Source organism: Stylophora pistillata, chromosome 8 (genome assembly GCF_964205215.1).
Source record: "Stylophora pistillata chromosome 8, jaStyPist1.2, whole genome shotgun sequence".
Lineage (NCBI taxonomy): Eukaryota > Metazoa > Cnidaria > Anthozoa > Scleractinia > Pocilloporidae > Stylophora > Stylophora pistillata.
This window is the reverse complement of record NC_142526.1, coordinates 12,007,218-12,020,547: the sequence shown is the minus strand read 5'-3', so window position 1 is coordinate 12,020,547 and position 13,330 is coordinate 12,007,218. Positions and strand designations below refer to the sequence as shown.

General features: G+C 37.4%; 2 protein-coding genes and 1 long non-coding RNA gene across 3 annotated transcripts in view; 2 read left to right on the top strand and 1 right to left on the bottom strand.

Moving 5' to 3' along the window:
• LOC148724991 (uncharacterized) overlaps positions 1 to 13,330 on the bottom strand; it is a 312,950-nt gene that overhangs the window by 28,472 nt on the left and 271,148 nt on the right. The gene's annotated exons all lie outside the window — the stretch shown is intronic.
• LOC111330738 (uncharacterized) lies at positions 808 to 3,688 on the top strand. The gene is made up of 2 exons (XM_088731425.1): positions 808 to 1,624; positions 1,731 to 3,688. The coding sequence occupies exons 1-2, from the start codon at positions 1,107 to 1,109 to the stop codon at positions 3,241 to 3,243; spliced, it is 2,031 nt and encodes a 676-aa protein (XP_088587551.1). The 5' UTR covers positions 808 to 1,106; the 3' UTR covers positions 3,244 to 3,688.
• On the top strand, positions 2,900 to 7,669 carry LOC111330742 (uncharacterized). The gene is made up of 5 exons (XR_002694839.2): positions 2,900 to 2,953; positions 3,695 to 3,750; positions 4,390 to 4,447; positions 5,782 to 5,864; positions 6,759 to 7,669. It is a non-coding gene; the product is annotated as an uncharacterized LOC111330742 (long non-coding RNA).

Below are 13,330 nucleotides of genomic sequence, written 5' to 3'. Positions count from 1 at the left end.
TGAAAATGCATTTTAAAAATTTCCCTGGAAGTGGACCCCCTAAATTATGAACTAATACAAAAAGTCCATTCCCAGTCTTTCAATAATCGTTATTTATGCTCTTCTGCAGTAGTGTTATGCAAGGATTGTTGTTATAAACGGAAGAAGTGATACTAATGACAAGAGACAGTTGGATGCCAAATGAAATTCCATAAGAGACCTGCAGTAATGGTGTATTGAACTAGAGCCTTTCATTACTAACTCCTTTTTGTTTAGTCTGACTTTCTCAAGCCACCATGATAAAAAAAAGTCCAATCAGTAATTTCAAGTTTTCTTTATTCATTTAGGTGGTTTTTGCCAATAAATTGCACAGATGTTAAAGGGGAAATTGTTGGTTGAATGTTGTATAGTCGTGCTCTATGATTTCGTTTAGCTGTTTGCACAACTGTAGATGCACACTCGGGTCGAACTTACCATTTAATATGTGCAGAAGTATCACTGAATATCAGCTTTGACATCAAATTGTGAATACTATAAGTTTAACAAAATTAATGTTACCACTTGCCACACAGTGGTTGAAAACTAGTTCCCAGTTTTCAAAATTTAATGGCCATAAATTCTTTTCTAGTGGCCATTGTGACCAAAACAGTCACTGCTTGAAATGTAGTAAATGTAATTGGCTTTACTTTTTGCACATTGACATTAGGTGAATGTGTAATGGTGTTGTATACTTGCACACATTGACATGGATTTTAATATATTTCCCTTCTAATGACCCCTGCTGGTAATATATTATAAGATGTATTAGTTTCCTTAGAAGCTAAATGTTTTTTCTTGTTGTCTTACTTCATTTTAGGAAGAAAGAAAAGGAGAAAAAAAATCTGATCTTCAAATCATCTATCATCATGAGTGATAAAGCTGCTTGTGACAGGCTTCTTGAAAATTTGCAATTTTATTTTCTCCATGACAAGATCACAGATGGAAGTAACAGTATTGAAAAGTTGTCTCGAATCATTAGAGCAGTCAGTGGCTGTGATGAAGGTCAAGCTTACCTTAAAGCTACACCAAGATATGTTGTACAAACTATATGATATGTAGGTTCCTTAGAAGGTTCCAGAACCAACTTTATGTTTCATCCTCCTCAAAGTGATTCTTGTAATGAATTAAATGTGGTATATCTTGCAAGTCTCCTGGCTTTTCAAAGTGGAGACATTGCTTGTTTGGAAAAAATAACAAACTGCCATCAGGACTCTCCAAGTGATAGTTATTTGATGATCATTGTGGGAGCAATGTTAAATCTGAGGATGAAGTATGAGCTTAGTGAAAACTGCTTTTTGAGTGCATTGAGGTACTTTCCACGTGAACAGAACCATCTGGGCATTGTTATTGCTACTGTTAACTTGGCAGCCTTCCATAAGGTCTGTGGGGGCTATCGGAAAGCTCAGTCTTATTGTAATGCTGCAGTTGAGTTGTACCAGGATACTGCAAGAACCTCACCAATGGACAATCATTTGATGTTGAAAGTTATTTTTAGACTTGCTCGCTTGTCTAGGGAACTCATGATCACAGACTACAAAAGTTATTTTGATAGTCTCAGAGTTGCTGTGAAATTTGACATTCAGATGACATTAGTGGTGCGTTTGCACTGAAGTACATGAAGCAGCTGATGTCTTTGCAGCTGAAAGAACATGAAGATGAAAAGATTAAACATGACAAACTGGAAGAATTTGCCTTGCAACTGTTTGCTGCAGATGCATTCATGAAAGCACAACCACTGACTTCATAACAACCTGTTATGACCTTGGCACCATTAAGTGCCTCAAAGAAGCTAGGCAGCTAATTGACGAGTTGGAGTCAACATTCCTGCATGTTTATGGTGGAAATGGCCCACTCTTTGGCTTTTTACAGTACCAAATTGGTCACTTCAAAGTCAAGTATTGTGAGACCAGTGAAGCACAGAGCACTCTCCAAAAACCTGAGGAAATATTCATCCACTGCTTTGGTCGAGGGTATCACATGGCTGGATCATGCAAGAGTCTACAGGGTACCTTTGCCTTGCACAAGGGAAACCTAAAAGAGGTGCATCATCATCTGAAGGAAGCTCACATCTTATTTGAGAAATTAAATCACCACCACCCTGAAGTAGGAGAAATCCTTTTGAAGTCAGGTGACCTGGAGAGTAAGGCTGGAAATTTCGAGAATGCTAAATTAATCATTGAAGAAGCATTAGAAATCTTCATATCCACTTGTCGTAAGGTCTCCCTTCAGACAGGTCTTGCTTATCTTCAAGATGCATCTATTTTGCAAAGGAAAGGAAAGTTTGTGTGTTCAGCTTTGGACAATGGGAAGATAGCCAATGACATCTTTGTGCACCATGGCTTGCACCATGATCATCCAGATGTTGCCTTCTGCCACTATTTACTAGGTCAGTTACTGCACTCCTTGGGTCAAGTCAAAGAGACAGAAGAGGAGTTCCTCTTTGTACATCATCAGCTCTTGTCAAGGGATGACTTGTCCATGAAGACCAAGGTTATTTCCCTTGAACTTTATCAAATGTTCTATTTGGTAGATGCCGATGGCCTCTTCAGAGGTTCTCTCTGTTCTCATTTTCTTTCTCTTGTCAGTCTGGCAGGTATGAAAACAGGAGATGAAAAAAGAGGTCATATGAAAGAAATTTTCAGCTGTTTGGAAGAGCTTGACTCCATGTTCCTGACAATTTCAGATTATTTGGGCAAACATGTGCACTGTACATTGCAGAGAATTTTGGAGCCCAATGTGCAGGTTTATTTCACTTTGATTCTTGATTCTGCCACACAACTGGGAGAGGATGAGTTCTTTTCATCAAAATACAGTGGCAAGGAAAAGAAGCAACCAGGAGATTATGACAATGTGTACTTGTTGTCATCATGCAGTAACAGTGGAAAGGGGCCACAATTTCTTCTCTTCTGGAAGGCATCTGATGTCTTGAAAACAGGTGATGTAAGCTGTGTAACCTCTTCTTTTCATGAAAGTGTATTACTGCTGTGTCTACAACCGAAGTTTAGAAAAACTTTCCTTGAAGGACAAGAGTTGTTCATGAAGCTGCTAACTCAAGAGCAATCACCTTCTGTACCTTCTCTCTCTTCACGAATTGACTCTCTTCCACTTTTAGTTGAGCTAGAGTTGAGCAAGGCCTTTAACATGTTTCCAGTTGTTAAGGATTCTCCAAAATCATTAAAAAGGGCAGGATTTGATGTATATAGTGTATCTTGGATCTTACTATAATTTCAGAGCTGAGCAAAGAGTTTCCAGCAATCTGATAGGTTGAGTGGTTCCTTATATGACATTATATAAACCACTCCACGTGGTTTATATAAAATGTTAATGAATGTTACTATTTATGTTATGATTTTAGAAATTTCTCTCTAGTTCAGCGCTGAAGTTATACTAAAACAATTATTCACCTCAGGCTCAGGGAATATTGTCAAATAATCCCCTTGACTTCGTCTCGGGAATTTTTTGACAATATTTACCTCGCCTTTGGCAAATAATTGTTAATCATCAATAGGCTGTGCTTGAGAATATTAGGAAGAAACTGTGATGATTATCACAAACGAGAGCATCAAGCAAAATGTTAGACAAAGTGTTTTTGAAAATAATGAGCATAGGGATTAAAGATAAAATGTTTGAATGCTCTATTTAATTGTTATGTTGACTGTAATTTTTGTGTTGATAGCATAATAACCAAGATGTGGATGCAGTTTGTACAGATTGTTCCATGTACAAATACTGGTAAGTATGGATACCAGACACATTAGATTTTTCAAATATCTTTGCCCTTCTGTAGTTGTGAATTTGATACTGTTCAGTATAGCTAAAAGAAGCATGGAAAACAGAAAAAAAAACTATCTGTAATAAATCAGCTAGCACACTAGACCTCATTTGAAGGTGTCCTGGTTTGCACCCCACCCAGGTCATTATATATTATGTTCTAGGAATAGGTACTTATTCCTACAGTGCCTTTCTCCGGAAATTTGCAGAATTTTAAATGAATACTGGTGAACTCACTAGAACCTGGAAAAAAAAAGCTAGGTGTAACCTGAGTGAGTGATAGACTAACATCTCATCTAGGAGGAGAAATTTAGCCATCCCCAAAACTGTCACCCTCCCAAAAACCCATGCACAAACGTATTTTGATATTAAATTCACCTTTTAATCATTACAACAATGAACAACATATAAAAGGTTAAAATTTTATTGATTGACAGGTATAATGACAGACTCTAATTTGTCGCAATGCAAATTAATCAGCACAACCCCAAACAGTAACATCGATGTCATCTTCCAATAAATCAACTGTTAATTAATGGAGGCTCATTTTTATGTTTTTCAAGTTCTATTTCATCTTTATTTGTTTTGCCTTTCTTCCAGTGGACCTTGCAGGGTTAGACCACAGAGTGGCCATGACGAGTGTTACATATTTATGCAGGTAATTTCCTGGTTGTCAGAGAGCAAGGATCGATGATTTCTTAGCTGAGAGGACATATTAGATCCTTTCTCTCTGACTCCAACTCCTGTCATTTACCATCAAGTACACTGTAACCCCAGCTCCAAAGTCTTTGGTAGCTGTTTTTTTGTCCCCTCCTGGCAGTTTGAGTGGGCATGGTTCTACTTAATCCTAAATCTAATAATCTACCTTAGTTGCAGGGTCAAATGGTTTCACTCCTGAGATCAAAATATGAATTCTCTTTACTGTCTGAAACAGATCTCTGTAAATATGAGCTTTGAGAAAATATGTTGTTCAATCACATAGAATTCATTTGTTGATATTTGTACTTTCCCCTTCCCCATTGTCAGCATTAAAATGTAGAGATATTGCAAGAGAAATAACTTAATGGAAGGCTAGGGTCTAGTCCTATTTGTGTAATGTGATGTTTACATTTTTTATATAATTTTGTATCCTTTTTGCATAGTGACTGTGTTGTGAAAGTGAGCTTTGTAGTTTATATGGTTTATTAAGTTTACCTATGTTGCCTCAATCACAAATATGTCATGTATGCATTCTCTATACAGATCATTGTTACTCAACCTGTGCCTTTTGATTTTCCTTTTTTTTAAAACTGAGCTTTGAGAAAATATGGTGTTCGATCACAAAGAATTTATTTGTTGATATTCTACTTTCCCCTTCCCCATTGTTGGCATTAAAATGTACAGATATTGCAAGGAGAAATAACTTCCTGAAGTGCTAGGGTTATCCCCTTCACGTGGAGGTGCCAAGACTTGAACTTGAAAGAACTCAAAAAGATATTAGTTTGTCCGATAAACCAAACAGGCAATCCAACTAGCTTACGCAAATCGTATAATTTATTCCAGTATATTATTATTCGATCTAGAGAAAAGAAATTAGATACATTTGAGAAACTGAACAGGATCTATCGATACATAAACACAAGAGTCAAACTATTAGCTAGAATTGCAGCACTAATAACTTACTTCTGTGGCGATGTCTAGTAGGATTGTTTCACGGTATACAAGTCAGCAACAGATATAACAGATCAGGGTAAAACAGAATACGGGTCAGCGCGACAGGTCAGCAAAACATGAAGGTCACTTCGAATCTATCCATCTGAACTGAAAGCAGACTTATTTACGTGGCTTAATTGCGAAACTTAGTGTCAATCAAAGTCAATCAGGAAATCAAGTTAATAATTCATTGTATTAACGAAACATTAGTCATTCATTGTTTCATTAGATACTTTTAACCAAGAACCAAAAAGTACTATTTTAAAGTGAGAAGAATGTTCTTGTAATGTGTATTTTCAGGACACACCTAGCGGTTTACAGGTTTTGCCATCCTCCCAAGAGATACACTGGCAGTGTCTTGTCTGGCTTATTCAGCACAACATGTAAGTTTGTCACAATTCAACTAGCTTCAGAAATCCCCCATCGTCACTGAATGGCCAAACTGGAGCATTTAATTTTTTTATTATCTAAGCTTTCATTTTCCCATGGTCACCGGTCTAAACTGTAGATATCGAAACCCCTATATCAAGTTTATAGGACTGGCTATCAGATTATACCAGAAATTTTGAAACAAAAATTAATTCTCGTATTTTTCACGACTTCTAAATGCGAGCGCCCGAATCACCGTTTAAGAGCTACATGTCAAAGTGAATTTGTTCGATTTCTCTCAAATTTTGACAGTAGCTAGTTTTACATATAAACAACAAAAGCGGGTCTCCGAGTTTTTTATTTCTAAATACCTTTTTTCAAAAGCGATTTTTGTTCGATCACTCCACATTTTTTTAATCGTATTTCAAAAATGTTCTGTAACTTTTCACTGAAATTGAATATGGCAAATCGCAGACACCTTTTTTTCGCGCTTTGGCCCCGGAAACGGAGGAACACATCAAATAAGCGAAAAACAAACTTCGCTTTGACATGTAACGTTCAAAAGGTGATTCGGGCGCTCGCATTTAGTAGTCGTAAAAAATTCGACAGTTCAATTTTTTCAAAATTTTTGGTATAGTCTGATGATAGTCCTATAAGCTTTAATTTGATATAGGGGTTTAGATATCTACAGTTTAAACCGGACGTGCTACATCGCTTGCACGCGAGACACCCCTGGAGGTGCACGGTAATCCTAAGTTATAAAAAATGTCACTTGGCAGTCATCATCAATATAATAGTAGCCGTTTTTCCTTGTTCCCCATTTGTGACGACGCGAAAAACATCTTTCTTTTGACATTTTACTAGTTATGGAATTCTTTCAACGCGTATTTGTTAATTTTTGTTTTCAGAATACATTGCTCAGCTTGTGGGCATGACTTTTTCCCCAAGGGTAAGAGTACCGCAAGGTCTGCATTAGGGTAAAGCTTAAAGAAGGGAAGCCCATAGTTACGAAGAGGTGAAGTCCAATATTACTTTCGAGAGTTGTGAATCACTCGGGCCGTGTACATGAAACAAGATTCTGGTTCGTCCTCGAACTTCATGTCATGATAATACAACTCATTTATATAGCGCATATACGAAGGTTCTATGTGCTTTACAAGGTAATGGACGGAAATAAATAAGATGACTTATAAAAGAAATGACTTAGTCGCTAAAAACTCTTGCAAAAAGAAATGCCTTAAGTTTGGACTTAAACGTTTCAAAATTGTGACAAGATGACAACAGGCAATCACATCTGTTACTTGTGAGTAGGCATTCCTCTCCTTCTTTTCCCTTGAAAAGGTTGACCGAGTGTAATTATTCTATTTTTATCAAATAAAAATGAGAGACGCAGATGTGATTATTTTTAGTACGGTGGAGATCACACCTTCACTATAAAACAATTATTGTCTAACCTTGTGAGTCTCGCTTGGCCAGCCCATATGGTCTTCTTAAAGGCCTTTTTCTTTTTTTTTTTTTTAATTTCATTCCAAAGTCATGTCTTCCATTGTTTGAGTAAATGTAACAAAGAAGAGGACTTGTGATAAAGAAGTAGGAAAGTTGTAAAATTTAACAAAACGGAGTGGGCAAAGGATAGTTAAGACTAATGATATACCCTTGTATTAAGTTATAGTTTCCTGAGGTTAAAAGTAAAAAAAAAATAAAATTTAGTACTTTGCTGACTTTTGATTGGAGTTCGTCATGATGTAAATTATTCTTACTTATAACACTTCCTTTGACAGGTTCATGAATAATGTGATTAAACTCAATTGTAATTTTGCGGAGGTGCTCTTTTAAATTTGAACCCGCGGTCGCACAGATACTTCCACAGGCCCTGTAAAACTGTAAAATGGACTATTGACATGAAATCAGGCGTAAAAGAAGTCCAGAAAGTTTGGCCTCACTATTTGCTGCGCGTTCAAGCGTACGCAAGCTTTTAGAGCAGCCCTGTGTACGACCGCTCGGCCAACATATTTTATCATCTCTAGTTTTGGTGAAGCTTGACTCTTTAGACCTCACAAGTTGTTCTTTATTTCCCATAATAATTTTGTATTATTTTCACCGGCGGGCATATCTCGCAATTGCGTGCGCTGTTTTAATACGTGCATGCCAAGTCCTGCCGAATACCACTTCAGTTTCAGCAAAGCCGGCATGAATGAACAGCTTAAAGAAGAAAAATAAGGAGGAATATTTACAAAAAGTGACGAAATATTTAAATAAGTTTCAAAACGACTCCGTAAGAAAAGTGGACGACGTGTCCCTAAAATGACATTCACAAGTAGACATAGCCGTGCAGATGGCATTCCTCCGGCCTATTACAACCACTACACCAAATTTATCATTTTTACGAAGAAAAACAAAAAAGAACCTTAAAATGTCTATGAGTTGTTTTTATATTATTACTGAAAAGGTGATCTCCAAAGTTGTCTTACCCACAGCAGCTGGTGGTTTCCAGGTGTGACAACGCGAAGAGCACAAACACGTTACAAAACAACGGCTGCCTGTGAGGGAGACGATATTGTATGTTCATCCAGCTATGGAGTCTAGACAGTCATACTTCAACCTGCTTAAGTATATTTTCTCTGTATATATGATAAATGGCAGGTTCTCACGGTTATAGTGTAAATTAGTATATACTAAAACAGTGGATAGCGTTGAAGGCGCGCTCTGATTGGCTAGTCAAACTCCGAATATCCTTTGCTATTTACCTCCGAGCAACTCGGGAAAAAATGGCGTCCCGGTTTGCATCCGTGACAAGCGAAGAAATCACTAAAATTAACTACGGTGGTGTATATCATCTCACTGTTTTAGTATATACTAAAACAACTATTCACCTCAGTGTCGGTGGTTAGTGGTGGATATTTACCCCGCCGCTTCGCGGCTCGATAAATATCCACCACTAACCACCTCCACTTTGGTGAATAATTGTTAATTATAAGATGGATAATAGCGAGCAAGTGGCGATTTTGGCGAAAACCTTTGGCCAAACTGCAAAGTTGTTTGACTTTGAAAATCTCCGTGGTCAAACATCAATATGATACTGAAAGAAGCTTGTTAACATTTGACCGCTTTATTATGCTTTATTCGTGTCATCTTTTCTCCTCTAAAAAATCTACTCCTTCGAACTACTCTATCAATCCCTTGAAACCAACTCCGTGCATGATAGGACAAGGCGCATCTTCGCTGGTGGGCTACACACTGTTTAGTCAGTCTAATCAAAATAATATAACATTCTCTTGGTCTTATCATACTGCTATGTATAGATTCAAATTTCATGCGGTTTCCGCTCTCAGGAAATTGGTGAAGAAAGTTTACCGTTAGAGGGAGAGGAACACTCTAGAGGTCTGCGGTTTACAAGAAGGTGGGAGACCCCAGATAGATGGGGTAACCCACTGTCCATATAGTCTCATATCATTTTTATCCGACGAGTGCATCAAGAACAAGGTTGAAGAACAAATTGGGGACACGAAGGAAAAAAAAAAAGAGAATTGCCAAAGGGAAGGAAATCGGTAAAAAGCACGATGTCTTGAGGGGAAACAAGATTATAAAGTGGTTATTGTAATCTCTTGAGGGGGAAATGATCTCTATAACCTGCTGATATTTGGAACAGGAGCCCACGTTCTTCATAAAGACCACACTTGAGAGAGACAACAATCGAGGCTTTCTTGTTACTGGGCCCAGCGCCTTCATTTTGGATGATTTGCTTATTCCGTTGTAGATGTAATGCCGCTAAACATTGTCGATATACATTTGATGAGATATGCTACCCGTCGCCACTTTTAAATTGTTAGTGATCAGCAAGCTTTGAATTCAGTTCCTGTTGTCCTTTTACGAGAGGTAAGCGTCTTTGACAACTGGTTATTCTTATCGCTTCAAATATTCCATCTCTGTAAAGTCCAACATGATACAATTGAGCCGCACGAATAATTCTAACATCCCCGAAATGTAAAGTTGCACTCGATGTTATGTTGTTTCTAGAATTTGGAAAGTTGTAATATTTCGGTTCATGTGAATTTTAGTGAACAACGAAACAATTGTAGATCGGCTTGGTAAATTGTTGTCTTCATTCGTTTCCATGGGGAATTCTTTTTGTAGAACGACGCCGAAACTTGACATAATTATGCTTAAAACTCGTTCAATGCACTCATAGGTATTTAGCAAAGTGTATAACGAAACATCTCGCTCCAGCATAGGTGAAACTTTCAATAGTTCTCTTCAGACTAAAGCGAGGATAAGTACTCCGCTTTCAATTTAATATGCGCGTGGGTTTCTGTGTAGTGCTTTATTATGACTTCCTGTTTCCTCTTCGCAGAATTATAGGCAAGAGAGTTACATATATCATTGTAAAGAAAAGAGTAAGATTTTAGCCTAAAAGAGAGAGAAGTGTCAGGTTAGCAGAAGTCACGTCCTATTCCTTTGCGTGACCTGCTTAAAATGTTAACGGAGAAAACTGCGACGTGTATGGGGCGCCGTTTGTAAATTCATTATTTATTTCGCTTTTGGTCGTTTTTGACGTGATGTGTTCTTTTATTTATGATAATTTCATTACAACCATTGGTTATTCAATAAAACCAATCTTGCGTTACTTTGGTTATTTGATAAATCCAATCTTGCGTTATGTGGTTATTTGATATAACCAATGTTGCGCTATTTGGTTATTTGATAAAACCAATCTTGCGTTCGTTGGTTATTTATTCGATGAAACCATTTTTTAGTTCAAGTGTTAGAAATCTTAAAATTATTTGTTTCACGTGTATCTTACATAACCAAAGTGTCATCAGACTTGATGATTTCAAGACCTGACCGGCTCAGTTTTTGCCCAGCAGTATTGATGCATAAACGAAAAGAAGAAAAAGGAGCCAAAACCTATCTACAGAGGACAAGATCAGCCAGGCCGAAAACGCGATCAAAGCTTGACAAAGGCGCAAAGAAAAAGGAACTTGCCCAGAATCCCTACAATATACACCGAATGCAAATATGGCGTCCAAATAACGCAACATTGGTTATATCAAATAACCAAAATAACGCGAGATTGGTTTTATTAAATAACCAATGGATATAATGAAATTATCATAAATAAAAGAACATCACGTAAAAAACAACCAAACGCGAAATAAATAATGAATTTACAAACGGCGCCCCATAATGTCTTCGGTTGATTGTTAAAAAGTATTTAAATTTGTTGCGCCTATTTAATAGGAAAAAGCTATTTCGTCCCCAGACTCTTTACGACTGCATTTTGGCGCCAAAAACGGAACAGCTACACAAAAAGTTATTTACTTGATGTATAAGTTGAAATTCTTAATGTACTAAGCGCAAATCGTTTACATTAAACAACTTAAGATACCCCGATTTTCACGCACGGGTACGGCTAGCGCTATTTTAAATTCATTAAACGATCACGTGATCGCGTCCTTCCCGTAAAACCTACACGTTTTACCGTGGTGATCAGTGGTCTAAACGTGAGTTCGCGCCAGGTAAAAATGGAGAAACGAGTAAGTATTTAATTTTTATCTTTGCTTAGTAGACCAGAATGGTATCCAGATTCTTGCATAAACACTTGTTTTTCTGATTTGAAGCGTGTTGGGATTACGAAAAAGTTTATTGAGGCAAAAATGTGGAGAAATTTTTGCCTGTCAAAAGGTCGTGCTGCTTTCCACTGAGGTGTAGTCTCTTCACGAAATTTTTAGTGGAGACACATTTAAAATAGATTTGAAACACAACAGGTCATGAACCACGATGAAAAAAAACCTAAATTCAAATTATATACTTTATGTTGACTTGAAAGGATACTTCTTGATTAAAACGTTTCGACAGAAGTAAACGGGGCTTCCTCCATTTTTGAGTCGAAGGCATATTTGTAGCATACTAAAAGAAAAGAGAAAAAAAGGTCAATTAAATCCGAAATAAAAATTTTTTCGGCTTATTTCTGACGATGTTCAGATGGCATATGAAACACAGATCGTATCCGGTATCACCCGGTGTATCTTAAGTTTGATTGGTTTCCCGTGTAACCGAGTACGGGTACGGGTACGGGTACGGGTACGGGTACGGGTACGGGTACGGGTACGGGTACGGGTACGGGTACGGGTAATCCTACCTGTACCCGGAACCGGGCTATCTTAAACATTTTTTGTTTCCAAAAAAAGTGGTCCAAATTCAGAGGAATGACTGAAGAAATACTTACGAGAATTCTACAATTCTTGAGATGTGCCATTCATCGAAACGAACTCACCACATTTGAAATCGCTGAAGTTCGCTGAGAAAATGTTTTTATTATACTCCAATTTCCAACTCAGCTGTGCGCGCTGCTCGATTTACGGGCGCTCCCCGTTTGTAGAACACTGTAATTGTTTACAGTGCATACATTTGCCATATTTTCAATTGAAGCTTAATTAGCGTAACGCCATAAAAGCTGACATTCGTTTTATTCTGCAAAGGTGAGCTTATATGTTTGTTTGCTCAGCTCCATGTGAAAAACTAAATCTTTATTAATTTTGAATTTCCTTATAATTTATACAAAGTCTGGTCCTCTTGCTTTATGCTGATTACATGCATTTGGTTGTGAGTGCCATGCGATAGGTGCGAAGGTATAACAGTGGCATAGTGCTACAATATCACTCAGCCTGGTTCGCCGAACCTGCTGTTGGAGCTAGTGGTTCTTTGATCCAAGATCTTGGCAACAGTAATGAATCTCCCATTCGAATATGAATACCAATTCGTGGCGCATCTGGGTTGGCTCCCATATGACGCACGGAGGCTTATGTTGAGTTTGAAACTGAAGTGGTGACGAGTTTTTCCTTTAACAAGTGCCAAAACATTAGCTTTATGGCACGAGTTTAGCGTAAACTTCCTATCAGTATAAGATTGTCAAATAACTATTCAAATGTTTCAAGGCCAAGGGTGAAATGATGATACTGGAAACTGTTTAATTCTCTTAAATAGCTTTAGCATAAGAGATGATAACTATCATCATCTTCACTAACACCATCACCAACATTTCTCAATAAAAACGATAAATTAACTATATCAAAACTAGTGAGTCCAATGTTAGCTATATCCATCATTTTATACTTCGCACTGAAGGTGAAAGTGAGTCAATCAATGCCTAAAAATGGTTCCTGAACAAAATTTACGTTTTGGTGCCCTCCCTCACAACAAAGTTCAGCAAGCCTCACGAATGTTTTCACCAATTTAACCCTTTTCCTTTGCTTTAATGTGCAACTTAAGAAACCAATAAAATAGAAGAGAGCATGTCACAACCTATTAATCTGTTCGATTTTAGGGGATTCAAACTAGGCCCATGCCGACAATTTTGTTTTTCCTCTGGATAAGCATAGGAGAAAGAGGGCAGAAGAGATTGAGATTCTAGTTTTCATTACCACTCGAGAGCTAAGGATTTTTTCAGAAATTTAAATTTTGTATCCCATCTTTCTTATCC

Excerpts from the sequence above, each read along its gene's own strand:
- LOC111330738 (XM_088731425.1), top strand. The coding sequence starts at position 1,107 with ATGTTTCATCCTCCTCAAAGTGATTCTTGTAATGAATTAAATGTGGTA. Across the intron at positions 1,625-1,730 it reads ACATTAGTGGTGCGTTTGCA|ATGCATTCATGAAAGCACAA; the intron begins CTGAAGTACATG and ends TGTTTGCTGCAG.